This window comes from Papaver somniferum, chromosome 3, assembly GCF_003573695.1.
Source record: "Papaver somniferum cultivar HN1 chromosome 3, ASM357369v1, whole genome shotgun sequence".
NCBI lineage: Eukaryota > Viridiplantae > Streptophyta > Magnoliopsida > Ranunculales > Papaveraceae > Papaver > Papaver somniferum.
The window spans coordinates 56,597,078-56,619,005 of NC_039360.1; the positions used below are offsets into that span (position 1 = coordinate 56,597,078).

Sequence of the window (21,928 nt, forward strand, 5' to 3'; positions counted from 1 at the left end):
GAATATTTGGCTGAGCTTGACAGTTTAACCTTCATGACTTACTTTGATTATGAAAAATCACCTGGTATTTTCTCAAATTGCAAGGTAATTCACCATGGTGTTGGTGAATGTGGATATAATATCGTCGAGGAGTTAAAAATAAGATGCCTAACAAAAAGTTAATATTAACCTAGATTTTTTTTTTGAAGGAAAAAAGGGCTTTGAAACGCCCCTAAATTTTATTTATTGACTACCTCATTCAAATTGAGGTTTGACGGATTACATAGAAGTGATGTTTGATAGACACACCCTCCTGGTTGATCATGATCAATTACATCAAGAAACAGGAAAACACAGATAATACATGATTTACATTTGAAACTTAAAGACACAAGATATGAAAATCGAATTAAACTTCTGCAGCCCGTTGAAGGATTGGATATCCTTATAATGGTTTCAAACTATTTTGTTTCCTGATCATCATGGATATTAGATGCTTCCATAAAAGGAAAGTAATACGCCCAAGTTAATTTCTTCACAAACGATCTCCATATTTGATGAAGTAGATCGTTTTCATACCTGATGATAATGTAAATCCACCAGAAAAACCTAATAAGACAATAAAAAGACAAATCCTGATAGTATTGTGAAACCATCAGACCGATAAGATATCATAAAAATTGTTTAAAAACAATTTATTTTATTGGAAGATAAATCTATACAAGTAAACAAACTCGATCTTCCCGGTAGATTTGAAAAATCAAACCAAAACCGAGTAGATCAAGGATCTAAAATCTGAAGAAAGTAGTTTTTTTTCCCTGGGTTTCTGAGAGAAAAGGGGAGAGACAGAAGCCTACGATCGTGTTTGGGATTTTTAATATTAACCTAGATAGTCAATGGTAAAAAAATGGCTTGACATTATATAGTGAAGAGCGTAGCTAAAAAGTTGAAAAATATTGCAGGCGTTCTGTAATGTGTTCCAATAATAGTAAAAGCAACAAATTCTGCAAAAGCGAGCAAGAAAAAGATATGATCATTTAAGATGCATAAGGAAATTGAATGACCAAACACAAACCTAATTATTTCTCTGAATTAAAATGACACCTGAAGCTTAGGAAATAAGAATATAAATATTGTTTATCAGAATATTTTGAAAATGGACTCATTGGTCAGATCTCTATGAGGATGAAGATGGAGTTTATACATAGGGATCCGGAATCAGATATCCAATCTCCTCTTAGACATTTTACACGATTACAGGTGCGATACTAATAGAATTATGATTCTAACCATGTAGACAGATTAAAAGTATGATGACTATTCAACGTTCCATCGTCGCTAGTGTGAAAAACTATGGTGGTGGAGGATACTCTATAAAGAGCAACGTCAAGTTATTCCTCTCTAGATGGTTTTCAACCTATTTCGTATTATCCAACAAGAAAAATACTAATGTCAAAACAGAGAATTTGTTCGAATTAACCTATTAGGGTAAGTTTACGGATGAATTATATCTCTTTTTTAATTTTGTTTTTTCTTATTTTTGTTGAAGGTTTGAAATTTGTGCCTTTTCTTTGCATTTTTTATTCCTTTTTATGGACGAATGCTTCTAGTAATTTTAGTTTGCACAACAATATTTATATTTCGGTCCTCCTTAACTAGGAAATGTATCCCAAATTTGTTTGGTTGTTTGTTTCGTTTTCTTTTTTGAACATGTGTTTAATTTGTTAAGATATGGTCAAGATATGATATATCTTGACATTATTGTGTTTGTTATTTGGTTGTAACTGCATATATATTCTTTCTGTATATATTCTAGATATTTTTAGGTGTATCTTTTATTTGCCTTATCTAGTTGTTAGGTGTATCTTTTATTTGCCTTATCAAGTTGTTAGGTGTATCTATTATTTTCCTTATCTAGTTGTGTAAACATGTATAAATCAGGCTTTTGCATATCAATGAAGATACAGAGAATTATTCTCACAACTACATTAGAATCTCTATGCTCATGTTTATCATGGCATCAGAGCTAGGAAAGATTTGAGAACAAGTTTCCGCTGCAATACAATCCAGAGAAAATACAACCCAGAGAAAACATAGTAATCATGTCAAGAGAAGATTCTCAACCTATCACTGTCCGTTTTGATGGAACCAATTACAATCACTAGTCATTCCTCATGAGGAGTTTTCTTAAAGGAAATAGTATGTGGAAGTATGTCGATGGTATAGAAAAGAAACCTACAACAAGAAGTTCTGTTGAAAAAGGGAAAGAAAATGAAACACAGAAAAAGGATCCAAAAGAAGAATGGGAGATTAACAATCACAGGATTCTCACTTGGATTGGAAACACTGTCATTCATTCCATAAGCATGCAACTCACAAGTTTTGAGGTAGACAAAGATGCATGGGATTTTCTTTCAAAAAGGTACACCCAAATCAACTTTGCTCAGAGGTATAAACTCGAACAAGATATTAGATCTATGAAACAATCGCATGATCATTCTATTTCTGTTTTTCATTTTGAGATGTCTTTAATCTGAAATCAATTAGCACTCATGGAACCAATATGGACCGTAGATTTGGAATTGTGGCAGAAGTATAGAGAGGAAACACGTTTAGTTCAGTTTCTAATGGATTTGCGTGATGAGTTTGAGTCTGTTAGGGCATCAGTCCTTCATCGTTCACCTCTTCCCACGGTGGAAGTTGCTTTGTCTGAACTTATTACAAAAGAAACAAGGAAAAGAATCACACCGGAGATATCAGGAGTATTTGTTGTGCCCTCACGATCCATCCCTAACAATTTTCCAAGAAACTCAAATTCTCAAGTGCAACGTGATATGTCTCAAGTACAGTGTCATAACTGCAAGACCTTTGGACACTTGGCAAGGAACTGAAATCTCCCATCGGCTAATACATCACCTGCTGCCACAATACCTGACACATCCACAACACAGTGTGGGTACTGTAAGGAATTTGGTCACTCATCTAGATTCTGCACCTCACCAAACTCAAGAAACATGAGAAGGATCAATGCTAATGGAGGAAACAAATTCAATACACCTACCAGATTTAAGGCAGCTCCAGTTTCATCTGCAACAGATCCATATGCAACATCGACAACCTCATCTGCATTAGTTGTACCTGGTGGTGGTTCATCACCAAACCTTGTTGATATTCAAGAGATGATTAAACAAGCACTCTCAATTGGTAACAACCCTACAGCTGCATCTGCATTCTCTATCTCCTCAGGTATTTATTCAACAGAATGGTTTCTCGACTCAGGAGCATCAAACCATATGACTTTTAATCAAAAGTTTTTTGAAAGTCTTCATCCTGTCATCACCCCTAAGATTCATACTGCTGATGGATCAACAGTAACTGCAAGTCATATAGGCTTGGTCAACAATTCAAATAACTTATGTGTACCAGATGTGCTTCTTGTTCCAAATATTACAATGAATCTTATTATCGTTGGTCAACTGTGTGATCAAGGTTATAACACATATTGTTTTCCTTTTGGTTGTGCTATACAAGATCTCAAAACCGGGAAGCTAGTTGGGATAGGCCTTAGAGTTGGTCGGTTGTATCTCCTTCAATCTCTTGCTCTCTCAGCGGAATCTAAAAGTCATGTCGTAGCTGCTACTCCCACTGCACCTGTGTCAATATCTCCCTTCATGTCTTGGCATTCTAGGTTAGGTCATGTTTCCTTTTCCCGTCTTTCATATATGATCAATAAGAGTTTACTAGGAGATACTCGGTTAGATAAAGAACCAAATTGCATCTCTTGTAAACTGGCAAAACAACCAGCTCTTTCTTTTAATCTTAGCACTTCTGTCTCAACTGAACCTTTTGCTTTTATACATTCTGATGTCTGGGGGTAAATCTCCAATTATGTCAAAGGGAGGTGCTTTGTATTATGTCAGTTTTATTGATGATTATTCGCGTTATACATGGGTATATCTATTCAGCTCTAGAGCAGATTTTCTTAAGTTATATGTTGATTTCTCAACCATGATAAAAACTCAGTTTGGTAAAGTGATCAAAGTTTTTCGTGCTGATCAAGGAGGGGAATATATTTCCAATCCATTCAAATTTTCTTAAAACCCAAGGCACCATTCTTCAACTGTCATGTACTGAAACTCCATAACAAAATGGAGTTGCAGAACGTAAACACCGTCATATTATAGAGACAGCTAGAACTCAGTTAATTTCTGGCTCAGTTCCTTCAAATTTCTGGGGAGAATCAGTCCTTACTGCAGTCTACACCATCAATAGAGTCCCAACAACTATCATAGGAGGAATGTCACATTATGAGCGTCTATATGGTAAGAAACCAAACTATTCTGAGCTTCGAGTCTTTGGTTCGACTTGTTTTGTACTCCTTCCAGAACGTGAACGTCATAAACTTGGTCAAAAGAATGTCTTGTGTGTCTTCCTTGGTTATGGTATTGAACAAAAAGGGTACCGTTGTTATGATCCAGTTAATAGAAAGCTTCGTGTCTCTCGTCATGTCACATTCTGGGAGAAAGTTTCATTCTGGTCACTTCCAAGCAGCAAATCATCATCTTTTGAGTCTTTCACTTATTCTGATCCATTTCCTAGTGAATCCAATCCTAACACTTTTCCTATATCTACTCCTGAAAGTCCATCTCCTCTAGTTGTTGATCCACCAAATACGGATGACCAAGACCACTCTACGACTCAACCTAACAGTGCAACTCAGGAATGAGATCCTGATTCTGAAGAAAATTCTTTGCCACCTCGGAATCGAAGACCACCAGCTAAGTATGCAGACTATAACTGTTCCGTGTCTACTATTTTGTCATTTTATGAACCAAAAACATACAGAGAAGCTGCAGTCATTCCAGAATGGCAAGATTCAATGGATGATGAATTGGAAGCACATGCAGAGGAAGGCACATGGGAAATGGTGGACCTTCCTCCTGGAAAATCAGTTGTTGGAAGCAGATGGGTCTATAAAGTTAAGACCAATTCAGATGGTGAGTTTTAACGATGTAAATCACGAGTTGTTGCAAAAGGTTATACACAAGAGTATGGTGTTGACTATGAAGAAACATTTGCACTAGTGGCCAGAATGGTTACAGTTTGTACATTACTTGTTGTTGCTGCAACACGACAATGGGGGCTTCATCAAATGGACGTGGAAAACGCATTTCTTCATCGTGAGTTACAAGAAGAGGTTTACATGCAACCTCCTCCTGGTTTGCCTCATGAACCTAATCAAGTATGTAAGCTTCGACGGGCATTATATGGACTCAAACAAGCACCTCGTGCTTGGTTTGAGAAGTTTAGCAATGCAATTCTCCAGTATGGATTTACACAAAGCTTCTGTGATTCAGCTATGTTTGTCAGATCGTCAGAAAAAGGAATTGTCATTCTTCTCTTGTATGTTGACGACATGGTTATTACTGGCAGTGATCTACAGGTATTACTGAACTCAAATCATATCTCAGTGATTGTTTTAAGATGAAAGATCTTGGATCTTTAAGTTACTTTCTTGGCATTGAAGTTGGCATGTCACCCACTGGTTATTTCGTATCACAAGTCAAATATGCATCTGAGATTCTACAGCGTGCAGGGTTATCTGACAATAAGGTAACTGACACACCTCTTGAATTGAATGTAAAATACAGTCCTACAGATGAGACTCTATTGTCTAATCCAACACTGTATCGTCAACTAGTAGGGATTCTAAATTACTTGACCATTACGAGACCAGACATAAGTCATGCAGTTCACATAGTCAGTCAGTTTATGTATGCTCCAAGGTCTACTCATTATGCAGCTGTTCTCAGAATTCTAAGATATATCAAGGTCTGTGTTTCTTATCAAAGTCTGATCTCACTCTTCAAGCTTACTCAGATTCCGATTGGGCTGGGGATATTACAGATAGAAAATCTATTACAGGCTATTGTGTGTTCTTGGGAGACTCGTTGATTTCATGGAGAAGTAAGAAACAAAGTGTGGTTTCTCGTTCAAGTGCTGAAGCAGAGTATAGAGCACTTGCTCACACCACATCTGAACTCATTTGGTTACGGTGGCTACTTCGTGATATGGGAGTTCTAATTTCTGCTCCTACACCACTATATTGTGATAACAAGGCTGCTATTCAAATTACACACAATGATGTCTTTCATGAGCGTACAAAACATATAGAGATAGATTGTCATTTTACTCGCCATCATTTCAAGAAAGGTACAATCACTCTTCCGCATGTTAAATCAGAATTTCAAGTGGTTGATCTTTTCACCAAGACTCACTCTACAGCTCGTCTTCGATTCTTAATTTCCAGACTCAAGATGTGTACTCCACCACCTTGAGTCTGAGGAGGTGTGTTAAGATATGGTCAAGATATGATATATCTTGACATTATTGTGTTTGTTATTTGGTTGTAACTGCATATATATTCTTTCTGTATATATCCTAGATATTGTTAGGTGTATCTTTTATTTGCCTCATCTAATTGTTAGGTGTATTTTTTATTTGCCTTATGTAATTGTGTAAACATGTATAAATCAGGCTTTGGCCTATCAATGAAGATACAGAGAATTATTCTCACAACTATATTAGCATCTCTATGCGGATGCTTATCATGATCGACATAAAGCCATCCTAAAAAATGCATGTTCATCTCTGTACCTCAAATATAAATTTCGAATCACTTCACTCATAGTTTATTTTTACTTTTCTCTGAACAGAACTCAAAACACGATTTTCCATCTCTTTTAGACCCCTTTTATGTCGGAAATCTTACCCTGAAATCATTTGATCAAGGGTATAATAATGCTAAATGATGTGATAGAGCATCCGCAGTGGCTCCCTCCTGCGCACTCAAAGTCCTATCATTTGGTCCGATAAAATATAATTTACCTAGATCTTGCACTACAAACTTATCATTACACTCTCTTCGACATGGATCCTGGCTGGATACAAAGTAACGCGCAAAAGCCAGAAGTGCTGCACAGTGCACAGCTAGGCTTGTACCTTTATAATGTAGGACGACACGTAGATTAGCGTGGTCTAGCATGGAAGAAGAATATTATTAAGGTAGAAGCAAAACAATAATCAAACGGCTCAAATTAATAATAGAATCTATAATTAGAGGAGTAGAGATCTTTACAAATGTATCGACCACCCAATGTAGTCAATATCGGCCGTATCGGCCGATATATCGGGGATATTTCGGATATCGGCCCAAAACGATATGATAAGAAAGATATCGGGGATACGATATTCGCCCGATAATATCGACCGTATCGGTCGATACGAAATTTTCCTACATTTCCTGATATGAGACGGTATTGGTCGTTTTTTATAAAGTTTAAGGGTAATTTTGACGAAGAAAGTCTTCCGGGTGGTAGTAGAGGTGCATGTAGCTCTCGAAGCAAGTCTACTAAAGTTACTCTTTTGTTTTTTTTGATAAAATTGATGTTATCTATTATATTTTATCCGAAAATGTGTGGAGAAATGTTTAATATAAAATTATAGTCTCTAAATCTAGAACCGATATTTCAACGATAATATCTCCGATAAAATCGTACCAGTGTATCGTCCCGGCCGATATGATCCGATATCCGATATTAACTACATTGCGACCAACCAACAACACATGGATCTTTGGCCCCACTGTTCACATTTTCAGATCAGTGAGACCCACCAACCCCACATGGAACTCTGGCCCACATAGTAGTGTGTATTATTATACTATTACTACATCCATCTTTTTTAATTTGAAGTTTAGAAAGAATATTATGACAGTAGAGTGGCAGTCTAGTAGTAGAAGAAGTGTGAAATTTTTGATGCAAGAAACTACAAAGTCAAGGAATGCAATCGTAAGCTGATTGCTGTAGAAAAAGGAAATCTAGAAAGAGAGAGTATGAAAAAAGAAATGTATAAAGAAATTGAAAGAAGCAGGACGCGGTTTTAGAGCTGCGAGACAGTGGTGCAACAGCTAAGCGCTATGAGCAGCTCCTGTTTGCGTCTCGTGTTTTTGTTTAGCGTGTATCTTCTCTTAGACTGCTCAGTAGTGTACTTTGTATTGTATTCCAATAGCTACTACTGCTGCAACTCTTTTAGCCAACATATTCTATCTCTCGTCTGCAACATCCAGGAAATTGCCTGCTCAAGAGAATCCAATGTTCCTTTGGACCCATTCTATATCCTTCTAATTATCTTCTGACGAAAGCTATATAAAATAATGAGTGAAAGAGACTTTTTTACCCTTTAACATTTAATCTTTTGGTTTTTAATATATTGAGTTTCTTGTTTTGCAAGTAAAATGCAGAATCTATCTTGAAAAAAAAGAAAGCTTCATGAAAGTAGAGCTTTAATTCAAACTTTTCTGTCATTCTCACGTACCCACACATGGTTTCCAGGGTATATGATAGCTAGCTTGAAAGTAACATCTTTTTTTTTTTGGACATTGATTTGATTGAATGGGAATTATATTCTTCCAGCCCCTACTCCCCATAAAAAGGAAAATGAAAATTACTTTTGAATTTTATCAAAGTAAAATTGAGTTTTCTTAATTCTGAGTTCAATGTTTTTGAGAAAATTAATAATTCAATCAGAAATTAAAATTAAAAAAAAACTTTTGCTTTTTGGAATAAGGACACATAGATTCATTTTGATACAAGTGATGGGCATTCATTGACTAGCCCCTATAATAAATTATTTCAGGTTTCATGTGGAAGGTTACTACTACTCTATTCCTTTTTTCTTATTTTTATCACAAAACCATCTACCTAGCTTAGCCTTTTCTCACTAGAAAAGAAAAGAAAACAAAACCAACCCCACTTCACAGCACAAACCCTTCCTTATAAATAAAACCTCTCCTTCTACTTCTTTCCTTCATCACATTCATTCAGACTTGCTTTCTATACTCACTCACAAGAACAAGAAGAAGAAGAAGAAAAGGATTCTCATTTGATTCATTGATCTTCATATATTTTGAGAAACTATATTGTAATAAACAATGGTGAAGTGTGAAGAGAAGAGCATTCAAGTACAAGCAGAATCATCAACAACAACATTATCATCTTCATCATCAATATGTAAGTCAGTAGCAGCAAAACCATCATCATCATCAACAACAAAAACATCACCATCATTGAGTAGCAGGAAAATTAAGAAGTACAAAGGAGTAAGAATGAGGAGCTGGGGTTCATGGGTATCAGAAATAAGAGCACCAAATCAGAAGACTAGGATTTGGTTAGGTTCTTATTCCACAGCTGAAGCAGCAGCTAGAGCTTATGATGCTGCACTTTTATGTCTAAAAGGCTCTTCCGCAAATCTCAATTTCCCAAATTCTTCTCTTTCTTCTTTTCCTCTTCTTCATGCTGCTGCTGCTGCTGATAATAATAATTCTATGAGCATGTCTCCTAAAACCATTCAAAGAGTAGCTGCAGCAGCTGCTGCTGCAACAACAACTGCCGCTCCCATAAATAACACCACCATTAACATTCCATCACCATCTTTATTATCTCTTTCCCCAACACTACCATCAAACTTATCTTCGCCTTCGCCTTCCATCTCGATATCTTCATCGCCGTCTCCGTCTTCCTCGTGTTCGACTCATCAAGATATCGATGAGGTTTCGTTAATCCAATGCTGGGATACTTACACTCCTAGTACTATTACTAGTGGTAGTGCAATTTCACACTATAATAACAATGTTCAAGAAGCACCCATGTCGATAACACGTCCAATAAACAATGATCCCTGGATGGATTTATTCGGTGATTTGCAATCACCTAAGTTTAATGTTGATCACTTGCTCAGTTCATGTCCTTCGTTTGCGCCAGCTCCGATGTCTGTCGACGAATATTTCTACGAAGATAGCGATATCCGGCTATGGAGCTTCTGCTAGAGGAAAATTTGCAATGCCACACTACATCTCGTTCGCTTATTCGTTCTTTCATTCATTCATCTCTGAGGGGAAAAACAAAAAACAAGAAAAAAGAAAAACACTAACAGTGACAAACTACATTATTATTCAAATTCATTCAATTATTTGTTTTAATTTCTTTCATATATATAAATATATGTAAATTAGGCGTAATTCACGTCGAATGGCGTAATTTATCGTCGATCGCGTGGGGTTATGGGAATGGGGTTTACATATATAGTTTTATTTCTTTTCTTTTTTTGTATTAATCAAGTTACATATATAAATATATAATCATCATATATATATGATCGAATCAATAGAAATTTATTTTCAGTGAAATGTTATTGATTCAATCTAAGTTATCTCTTTTTGTATTGTGACACGCGGGAAACAATACAATTCAATGATCTAGTTCTTCTTTTAAGTCACGGGTGTTCACAGTTACACTATCTATCCATCAATCAATTCAATGAATTTTTGGGTACAACAAGTAGCGGAAATATGGTCAAGTAGTTCTTAATAATATACATGTCGTTGATTGGAAAACTACGGGTCGTAGGCATTAACCCCTCAATCATGCGAACTGTATTAGACTTGTTAGTTGTTGTACTTGTGTGCACATATTTCATCATCAAACACGTGTATGTGAGAAGACACGTGGAGAGCATGCGGACCAAGTCATCAAAACATGATGACACACGCCCACAGCCAAGAAGCCCATCCCGTCGACGTCGGATCTTCCCTGAACAAATCCAAGGGCAGAAGTTAAAGGATGTACCAAAAGCACGGTGTACTGCGGAGCACCAAATAACTCCCGAAGAGTTGCTTTATCTCATCCCCAAAAGAAGCCAAGATCAACGGTGAAGAGAAGGTTGACTGACATGGACATGACAGGGACAGAAGACACTTGTCTGACACGAGCATGCGTCTCAACTACCCGCATTAAACACTCTGAGCAGTGTACGTGTCGATCAACCCGTGGAACGAACGAGGATGACTCTGCGTGATCAAGCAATGAACGAAGACCTCTGCGTGATGGACACAAAGCACAAGAAGATAAGGTTCCAACGGCTCTCAGAAACGGGTCCCACACTCTAACCCTATAAATACCCCCTCTCCACCAAGAGAGAGGGGATGGAAAAAGAGAGGGAGGTTTAGAGAGACGTCGAGAGAGAAGAATTGTTAGTGTAAGTTTACCTTTTAAAATTCGCAGACCTATGTAAACTCGAAAGTCATTCGATTACCTCTGTAATCATCAAATGCATAGTGAAAACGACAACCCCGTGGATGTAGGCCTTAGTGTTGAACCACGTAAATCCCAGTCTTATTTACATTTCAGCACTTTACATCCAGTTCATACTTCACGAGTATTACTTTTACACTTCGTTTTCTTTATCTTCCTCTATGTGAACGCCTCTGGTGATGATATTAGACGAGGCAATGATAAACCCGAAGGTTTTGAGCCAAGGAATCAATACAATCGTCTCATCAGTGCGAGCATGTGTATAGAATGCGAACATTGTTTGTGAACATATAGATGCCTTCGTGATTTACGTGTTCACAACTTGTTAGACTTTATAGTTTGAATTCTAGTTTAATCGAGGTTAGAGTCCATCTATTTACGTAATTTATGTCGACCATATCCTGCTGCCCGAATTAAACAACGAAAATGTTGATTTGAGTTTGGCCTTCGATTAATCTTGTATTGTTAATGCTTTAGACGTAGATAAATCTAATGCAGAGAAGACTTACGTTACTTCCACGTTAGATAATATATTCCCAATTTTCAAAAGGAAAAGAGTTTGGCCTTCAATGCTATAGTAACCAGTTACATATTTGCTAAACTAAAATATAGGATTAAAGGGGTGGAAATGCGGCAAGTGAATAGAAAGTTCAAAACATCTTGATCAATCCTGGCTCGGCCACCGAAAATTCAAAACATCTAAATCGACAGAGTTCCGCGTTGGTTTATTGTAAATCACCAAAATCAATAGTTCTTCTCCCATTTACATGGGAAACCTGAGAAGATCTCATCAATGATCTACGACATTTACAACTTCGAGTTTATTACGGTCCTATAAAGGAATTACAAACCAGGTTTTATTACTAAATTATTATTATGCCAGATTTTTCAACAAAAATTTCTTGCTATGCAAAAAAAAAAAAAGACAATTTTTCTTCTTCTCTCTCATTTCTCTCTCCAAAAGAAAAAAAAACTCTAGCCTTCATCAACCTCTTGCTCAGATTTGATCCTTTTTGGACAAGATTTGAGCAAGATCACTTTTCCTTTTTAAGTTTTAATCGAATAAAACATGTTTTTTAATGTTTTATGTCTTTTGACATATTTCTTCGCCATTTGGGGCGATTTTTCTCCGCCATTTTGGGCGATTGTTTCTTCGCTTTGTGGGCGATTTCTTCAAATCCTTATGGCTGGATCGTGGCTTGCTATTCTCGATGCAAAAACGTCAATCATTCAACACGGTATCACTTTGAATCTTTCTTTAATCTAAGAGATTTAGGGTATCCGGATTCGTTTGATTATACAAGATTACGGGCAAAGTACTCCTTTCTTTTAGGAGCATCTCTTATCAAAGAAGAAAAAAATCAGATTAAACGGTCGGAATTGATTCCGGATATTACCATCGTTCTTCCCTACTACATAAATAAAAATTGGGTATCTTTATGGTTTTTGACTCTTTATGGTTTTTGACTCTTTCTCTTTGCGATATATTTGTAATTGGTATCTTTAATTATATTAGGGGCATAATTATTTTGTATTTTGATGTTTTTGTTATTCTTGTAAACGATCATATAATCAGTATTTTGATTTAAATAAATTGAAATATGTTGATTTGACCAAAAAGAAAAAGAAAAAAAAATCTGACTTCAAAAAGTATTGGATTTCTCGACTTCAAAAAGTATTTGATTTCCGGGACTCAATTTAGTTCTTAGCTTAGAGATGTAGACTTTTTATGGTTGGTGCATTAAGAGCCCAAGCGACCAAGTCCTACAATAAATGTAAGACAACTAGAAGTAAGAAAATATTCATCTTACGGATGAAAAAGTTCCCCTTCTCTAGAGTTTAGTTGAATTATGAACTCAAATGGGTAGAATTTCGCGCAATTTCATGCATTAGGTTGAGAAAGAGGGTCCACTATGCCACCAACTATACCATTGTAATCTTGCCATGTGAGAAATTTTCTTTATTCCGAATTTTAATTTTGCATCTTATTCTTCTCTAAAAATTGAATTATTCATCATTTTTCCTCCCTTTAGGAAAATTACAATATATGGTAGGGTAGTCTATCACGTGATAGGCTATTCTTTGCACATGGCCAGACCATATACGGTTTACTCTCAATTAGACAGGTAGTCTTGATTTTTGCCACATAGAATATCCCAAAATTAAAAAGCCCCATAACCAGAATTAATTGTTCACACCATGAAACCAAAAATATCCAAGAAAATGATGCAAAACCCGGCAAATATAGATTAGATTGTCATGTGATGGATAATAATTGATTGCCGTACCTTCATACAAGGCATCGTGGGTTTTGACCAATGTTTGACCAGTCGAGGGAACAGAGTAATTGGAGGGATACATCATTGCATGTGCATGTATATATGCTGCTATCTGACCAACCCAAAACACAAATCCTGATTGTGGTTTTGTTTTATTGCGTACAATGTATTTGGTATATCTTTTAGGGGTTCTTTCTTTATGGGACCATATCACTTCCATTTCTAGGTAAGAATTGAAGTGAAGGTTTGGAGACAATTCACCTGCTATCTGATCATGGGGATAATGATATAGATTATGGGACCAACACTATCTCTTTATTTGGCAGTCTCGTATTTATTAATTACGTCGTGTTCCCTTTTCTATCCTCAGAGGTACATGGAAATATAGGGCAGTGTAATTCCATCTTCAGAGGTACATGGAAGTATAGGGCAGTGTAATGAGAGATTTGTTGTTTAGTCCTCAAAACCCGATCCGGGTTAATGTGTAATCCAGCGGGATAAAACATTTGTTGGCTGGTCCAACAAAGTTTTAAAAAACGTAAAATTACAAAGCTACCTATGATAACAATCAGTGTAAAACTTTAATCATCTTCTTTACTTTCATCTTCTACAGTCTGGCGGCAGAAATCAATTTCATCTTCTTTTGTTTTCACTCAAATCTGAAAATTTATGGTACGATTTTGAGTTCCAGCTTCTTTATTTTTCCCGATTTTGATTTCATCTTCTTTATTTTACTAAAAACTGAAAGTCTAGGGCACAATTTTGAGTTTTATCTGAAAATCTAGATCACAAAACCCAAATCAATCATCATCAAAGCAGAAGAAAATCAACGGGAAAACCCTATATTCGATGAAATCAAACAAGATTTCCCTAGTTTTTTTTTATGGAAATTCGTTTTGGATCTGATTTTGTTATTCGTTTTCTTGTTACTCCTTCACCAACAACAAAAAAGAAGAGAAACATTGTTACTCCTCCACCATCAAAAACAAATACAGAGAAAACATTGTTACTCATTCATCAACAAAATGCAAGAAAGCAATTTTACCAAAAAAAGGTACAAATCTAAAATTCACTTCTAATTTCGCTTCTAAAAGGAACACTACATATCAAAGATGTACTTTTGGATAGTTAGATTAGTGTTATGTGCATGATCTAATAGTACATATTACATATTGGTAGTACTTATTAATATGTAATGTTGAATACTTGGATTACTTTTGTGTGTACGATGCAGTACATATGAATATATATTGTTGTATTATGTAAAACCCTCTTTATGCTCTATAAGCATAAATACATATCAATATGTATTGTTGTAATGTGTTACTTTGTACATATGAATATGTGTTGTTGTATTATGTGAAACCCTCTTTATGATCTCTATACGCATCAATACATATCAATATGTATTGTTGTACTGTGTTTGTACATATGAATATGTGTTGTTTTTCTTGTTGTTTTGTGTATGCATTTGTCAATACGTTCTATTGTACTACGTAAAACTTTTTTTAGTTCTCTGTAAGCATCAGTGAATATCAATATGTTTTGTTGTACTAAAATCTCTTTTATGCTCCCCATAAGCATCATTATATATCAATATGTACATATCCAAAAGTGATTCGTTGATGCAGTACATATAATTATGTATCGCATAGACCCTTAGCCCTAGTTTATGCTTGAATATGATCCTACAGTACATATTGATATGTACTAGGTTTCTGATCCTTGAATACCAACAATTTGTTTTTGGCAGTACAAATTGTTACTATCCAATAGTAAAACGTGATATGTGCTCTTTATCTTACAACATATATCTATTTGTACAGATAAAAATAACCTTGTTGATTATTCAGGTAATGTGAAGAATATAAAAAATATTACCGAAGCACCCGCGAAACTAGTTTCGTTCGTGATCGTGGATATGGTGCAAGAGGATGTGAATTGGGACGTGTTGGTTGATATTGTGGTGGGAGATGACCGAATGAGGATCTAGATATGTGATTGGTCTGGTGATGGTTTTAACTTTGTATGCAATGACGCTGGTGGATATGGAGATGTTAGCATGTACATAGTGTTTGTAAGGGAATTGTGGTTGGGTATGAACTGATAAATTGTATCGTAGCAGTATGGGAGTGGAAACTGACGGTTAATATTGTATGTAGAGTTATGATTCTATGATAGATAATGTTGTCTCTCCTACATCACTGTTGTGATTCGACATCCTGACAATACGAATATTAGTTTTGTACATTATGAAATGCTTTATGATCAGAACTGACAGTACATATTGATATGTACTGATAGTACATATTGATATGTACTGATAGTACATATCTGCATGTATTTTAAAATCTGGCGCATATAAGAAAACTGAAACTTAAACTCATAAATTTTTATTATAAAAATGACCTGCAACAATAAAACTAAATATGTCGCGACGCTTGTTATAGTATTGCTACATACTAGTAGTATCAACTAAGCATAATAGACCAAGAAAAAGCAATGCTTGTTATAATACTGCTACATACTAGTAGTATCAACTAAGCAGAATAGACCAAGAAAAAGAGTATGAAGCCTTAAATACTAACAATACATATCTGCATATACTGTAAAACCTGGCGCAAAGAAAATCCTGCCAGAAATACTAGCAATACATATCTGCCTATAACTCAACAAACTTTAGTACATATTTATATAATCTTGGTGAAAACCCAATACATGTGCATATGTACTGAGCGAAATCATAATGTATATCAATATGTACTGAGTGTCAAATTCATCAAGTTGATGATATAATTCTTCCAGTGTCTCTTTCATCCTTGATGCTTGCAAGTCTGGTAACCTCAGTGACTTGTCTTCTAGATCTCCGACGGCCATTTCTTTGTTGAATTTGAGCTTTTTCTCAGTCTCCACCATAACCTTACTTCATTTTATCTGATTTTTGCCGCAAAACTTCCAACTACCAAATACGGAAAAAGAAATACAAAAAGTCAAGACTTAACCCCAGTACTTCTCCTGCCAACTGTTGTTTCTTTCTTGTACATATTTATACAAAAAATTGCAAGCTCTAGCACAAGTCTACATGTTAGAGCTAGTACATACTAATTTGTACTGAGTGAAACCCCAGTACATAATGCCATATCTCACTTAACCATAAGAAGAAGGTAAATGTAAGTACAAACTTTCATTACAGTACATAATGATAAGTACCTAAGATATCTATAGTATATTGCAGTACATATACACATGTACCGAACAAAATAAGCATCGAAAACCTAATAGATATTGATAAATCATTTGAGGATGCGAAAAAAATAGATTAAAATAGTACAAAACAAATATGTACTGATTCACCTTCAAGGGATGGTGGGAAACCTTGCATACTAAACCTTGCATGACCCTTCCAAGTTGTTAACCATTGGCTCACTTCCTTCCATTATCAAACATGAATTGAACGAATGACTAGCATAAACGAGGTATATTTTTCTCAACCCTGATAGAGAAAACATTGGAAATTAGCGGTTACATAGAGAATACATCCACAATCAATGTGAAACCAATTTTTGCCTCATTTTTCATCAAATCCATTATTTTTATCACACAAAAACACTATGAAATCACAATACATATACACATGTACTGATAAAAACAATATGTGTACTCAATTGACATAACAAAATATATACTCTATCAAATAAAATTATCCTTGGATCATGACGGGATGACCAGGCACGTACCGTATTTTGTTTACCGAAGCTGATTTCAAAACCCAAACAGTATATTGTAGTACATAAACACATGTACGCAGAAAATAAGGATCGAAAACCTAATAAATGATGATAAATCATTTGTGCATGCAAAAAAAAACATAAATTAAAACAGTACAAACAAAATATATACTGATACACCTTCAATGGATGGTGGAAAACCTTGCATACTAAGTCTTGCATAACCCTCTCAAGCTGTTAACCATTAGCTCACTTCCTTCCATTATCAAACATGAATTAGACGAATGACTAGCATAAACGTGGTACATTTTTTTCTCAATCCTGGTACATTTTTTCTAAAAGTGATTATTAATCTTATAAGCAAGCATTATATCCTCACCAACATATTTACATTCATCACCGATTGTAAAAAACAGAATTTTTTTAGTAACTAAGAAATGAAACTAATAAACATTGAGAAATTAAAACCTAAAATAGGCAAAATTAACAAAAAGTTGAAATCCAGAATCAGAAAGCACAGTAATCGTCACTTTAATCGACTAAATCGTATTGTTTGAATAAACAACCTCCTTATTCTAACATTTAATATTGAATTCCAGATGAATAGGAAGACCAAAAAGTTCAGAAAAACCCAAAATTGATGAACCTATACCTTTTTCGCCCGATTCATTATCGAACCTTCTTCTTCTTCTTCACTATCACTTGCTTCTCCTCTTCTACTCCATCACTGAGATTCATTCGAGAGAAAGGAATAAAAATCTCCGCCAAAGCTTAGATCCAGAAATTAATAGAAAAGAGGAGTTTTGGGTGTTTTGGGAATTTATAAAATACACCTTAAGTGGCTCGCACGTTCTCTGGACCTGGGGATAAATTTCTTCGTCCAAAAACATGTTTTTGGACGAGCGAGTAAAAGTAATCGGTGGGTGGACTACATAGTAAACGGTTTCTCTAGGATGGATTAACCAGTAATTTCTAGCAGTGTAATTCTATCTTCAGAGGTACATGGAAATATAGGGCAGTGTAAAACGTAGGAGTTACTGAGTTTTTTTTTTTTTTGATCGGTCAAATTGAAAATTCATTAAAAGAAGAGGTACTTAAGAGGGATAAATCAACCCAATGAATACAAGTAAGAACAAAATAGCGAAAAACATCCCGATAAACCCCAAATAACAAAAAAACAAGTTTACAAACGCCGTAATAAAGAGTCCCATAATGCAATCACCATATTCGTTGTTAGACCCATCATCCTTGTGTTCGACTCGGCCCAAAAGAATGCTTGTAGTTTAACATTTCTAAGGAGGCTTACCAAATTTTTCTTTTTGTTTTCAAAGACTCTTGCATTTCGTTCTCTCCATATACACCACCATATTGCAACCGGAATGTTGTTCCAAATTTCTAAGGAATTACTGAGTTAATGCCAAAATGATATCCGATTATGATTAGCTATGGATGAGGACACCGGAAAACAAGTTATGAAGGTTTTGAGAATTTGAAATGCAAGGAAACTTTAGGTTGGTTTGTTTGGGTCGATTCTCAAATTGAGATGGGTTTTTCAACTGACATCATGTTTCCTATTTCCAGAAAACTAATACGGGGAGTTATGAAATTCTCAAGATTGTGTTTGATTTACGGGTTAGGGATTTTTTTTTGTTAAGAGGAAATTATTGTTGAGATATTTGCCAACTCGATACGTGTATAAGAAACATGTCATTGTAGAAGGAAACGACCTCCCCACACTTTCCTGAAATAGTCTCGTTGTGATAAAGGTTTTTGATCACGAGAAAAACACGGCTAAGGATAAAGCTTCTGCTCTTGAAGTCATAACATTTACAAGTCCACCACATCCAAAGGTGGGCTTATCTTGGGCTGATAAGTGTTGTGACGATCATGGCGATAGACATTACCATATTTATTATTAAAAAACATGTCAGGAATCTCCTAAAGAAACGGAGAAACATATTATCGCGGAAAGGGTTCTATAGATCCAGTACTCAGAATGGTTCATCTCTTCAAGATGAAAATCCCTCTTCAAGATGAAAATCCCTCTTCAAGATGAAAATCCCTCTTCAATGCTTTAAATGTCATGGTTTCGGTCATGTACAAAAGGAATGCCAAGTAAGGAATACCATCAAGGAAATAATCCTCTCATAATTTTTCTTCATATTTCTGATGAGCATCTATCTGATGACAAATGCAGAAAATTCAGCTTTCACAGCAGAAACATCTATGGATCCTCTTTCTGATTCGTATGATGAGTCATATAAGGAGATTCTGGAATTCTTGAGTAAGAGTGAAGAAATTCACCGAGAAAACCTTTGTCTGAGGAAAAACTTGGAGAATCTCGAATCATCTCTTCAAGTGGAAAATCTTGAGTTGGATAAAATCAATGAGAATTTCACTGGAACTATGTCTCTGAAAGAAAATGAGATTGATACTCTTAAGTGTGACTTATAAAGGCTCTCCAGAAGTTCTGACTAGATCTCAGCTATGTTGTTTGGTTAAAAGTCCTTTGGTAACACTAGTGGTATATGGTTCAAAAGTAAATCCTCTCTCAACAACAATAATTCCTTTACTCCTTCGGGATCCAATAAGGAGGATGTGATTTATGGTGATAAACAGGTAGCTGAACCTACATTTGAATGTATCTCTCAACACTGCTTCATTTGTTGAAGTAATATGTCAGAGATACAAGAAGAGTAACAAGATTACTGTTAAACTTCAGAACGACATGCAGAGGATGAATCAAGCCTTGAATAACTTTACTGGTGCATTAATTTCTTAAAAAGAAAAACGAATAAGGAAGGCTAGAAACAGTAAGAAATTACCCAACAATTATAAACGCACAAATAACCTTGTTATGTCACCCTGTGAGGCTGTGACACAAGTGGTCACTACTTAATTGTAATAATGAGTGCAACCTCAATATATTAACTTGAGGGTATGAGGTTTGCACAAAAATTCATCATGAAATTCGTTTTATGATGACAAGGTTGCTCAAGTAATTTTGGCTCTTACTTATGTTTTGAGATGTTTTCTGGTGGTCGTATGGAATCCATTATGTTTATATAATTTTCTCAGATAATTGAAAAATTGATAGTTAAAGGTTTCATTATTATTGAGCTATCTCTAAAAACTGAGACTACTTTATCACAGGTTTCTTGTGAATGATAATTTTTGTCACTATCTCTTTTTGCACCCTTATTTAGACTTTGACTAGCTAGGTGCTACCATAATTCTGCAAAGTCCGAAACGACTTCATGTGGGAATCAATATTTCTTGTGCTCTAAACCTTGATTTGTCCCTGCCTATCAGATTCCTAAGCAAGAGACGAGAATATGACCCATGAGAATGTTCGTTTATTGAGCTAAGAAAAGATTTATCTTATCATGATGTTGATATTTAAACTAAGCTTATATGAGAAAGTTCCAAGATATACGGATATACATTCTACAATCAATACAACTCAATACTTATGATCTTGTCAAAATTTGTTGTATTTTTGTCGAAAAGGGGATCACGGACGGCTGGTCATTGTACCCAAGATGTACTGGTTCGCAGACTTCCCTTTGGAATATTTGTAGAGATCAGTTTCCTTATTTTCTTCAGTATCTTGTCTTGATGATTTCCTCAATATATATATATATATATATATATATATGTATATGTCATTCATGCTCTTGAAAAGGTACTAAACTATGGAACCAATAACTAGAGGTATTACAAAAAAGGATGCAATAGAAGATGTCGATGTTTTCTTTGTGAATGAATCAATCCATCAAGAACCAAGAAGAAAAAATCATTACGAGATATAAAAGATTCTTCATCAACGTGTATGTTGACAACCTGTCATCACGACAATGATTCTGAAGCTACTGTGAAGGAATTCGTTTCCAGAAGGAGATAACTTACTATGAAAAGATGCTTAATCTGTGGAAGAATACCTTGAGTGATCTGAAAGCAGAAATAAGTGAGTTGACTGACATCTCTAAAGATCTGGAAGAACTGAATGATCCTCTTATCAACGAGTTCTTCAACAATGAAAAGGAATTCTCCGCTCGATCTCTTAGGAGTAGTTTGATGCATTACTAGTTAACTTCTTATGAGCATTTATTCTTGTGTTCGAGAACGAAACTAGGGTTTGAGATAGTGTTAGAGCACTGCTCGGTCGAACTCGCAAGCGTCGCTATCTCAAGCTTGTTTGTCAAGTTTAGTTGATCAAAACTATATACTTGATTTCTAATCTACTTATAGCTATGTCTCAAATTAGGATAGAATGTGTTGTTGCGCTTTAGACTTCATGGAATTCACCAATTGAAGACGAAGATCTACTAAGGATCTTGGAGGAACTTCATTAACAAAAGATATGTGGAGACTAAAACTTATCTATCACTCAGAAGTCTATTCTATTCCATCTTCTAATTAATGAGACTAAGTTGTATAGCTATATAGACTTTTACATTATACACATTTGATATTTCGAGTCGAGTTTATCTCGCTTATTTTTTTCTCGAAATATGTGTTCGAAGCTTTTTGCTTTAGCTATGTTCATCATATTCTTGACGAATGACGAGTTTAGTTGGAAACAATTTATTGTTAGAAACTAAATATATGTCAAAAGATGATCATGTGAAAATTACCTTGAACATCTTATATGATTTGTGTGAGACAGTCATTTGATATTAACTTGAGAAGTTTCGTATTGATCATTGGATCACTTGAAAATTACTTGAAGCTAATGGTTTGTGTGAGACAGCCATTGTCGTCTTCCAAGGATGTTTCAATGATTGAAATG

General features: G+C 35.3%; 1 protein-coding gene across 1 annotated transcript; it reads left to right on the forward strand.

Annotated features, from left to right (window-relative positions):
• The first annotated feature begins 8,832 nt into the window (after nucleotides 1–8,832).
• On the forward strand, nucleotides 8,833–10,203 carry LOC113356213 (ethylene-responsive transcription factor ERF014-like). The gene has a single exon (XM_026599279.1). The coding sequence runs from the start codon at nucleotides 8,972–8,974 to the stop codon at nucleotides 9,863–9,865; it is 894 nt and encodes a 297-aa protein (XP_026455064.1). The 5' UTR covers nucleotides 8,833–8,971; the 3' UTR covers nucleotides 9,866–10,203.
• The last annotated feature ends 11,725 nt before the right edge of the window (nucleotides 10,204–21,928 follow it).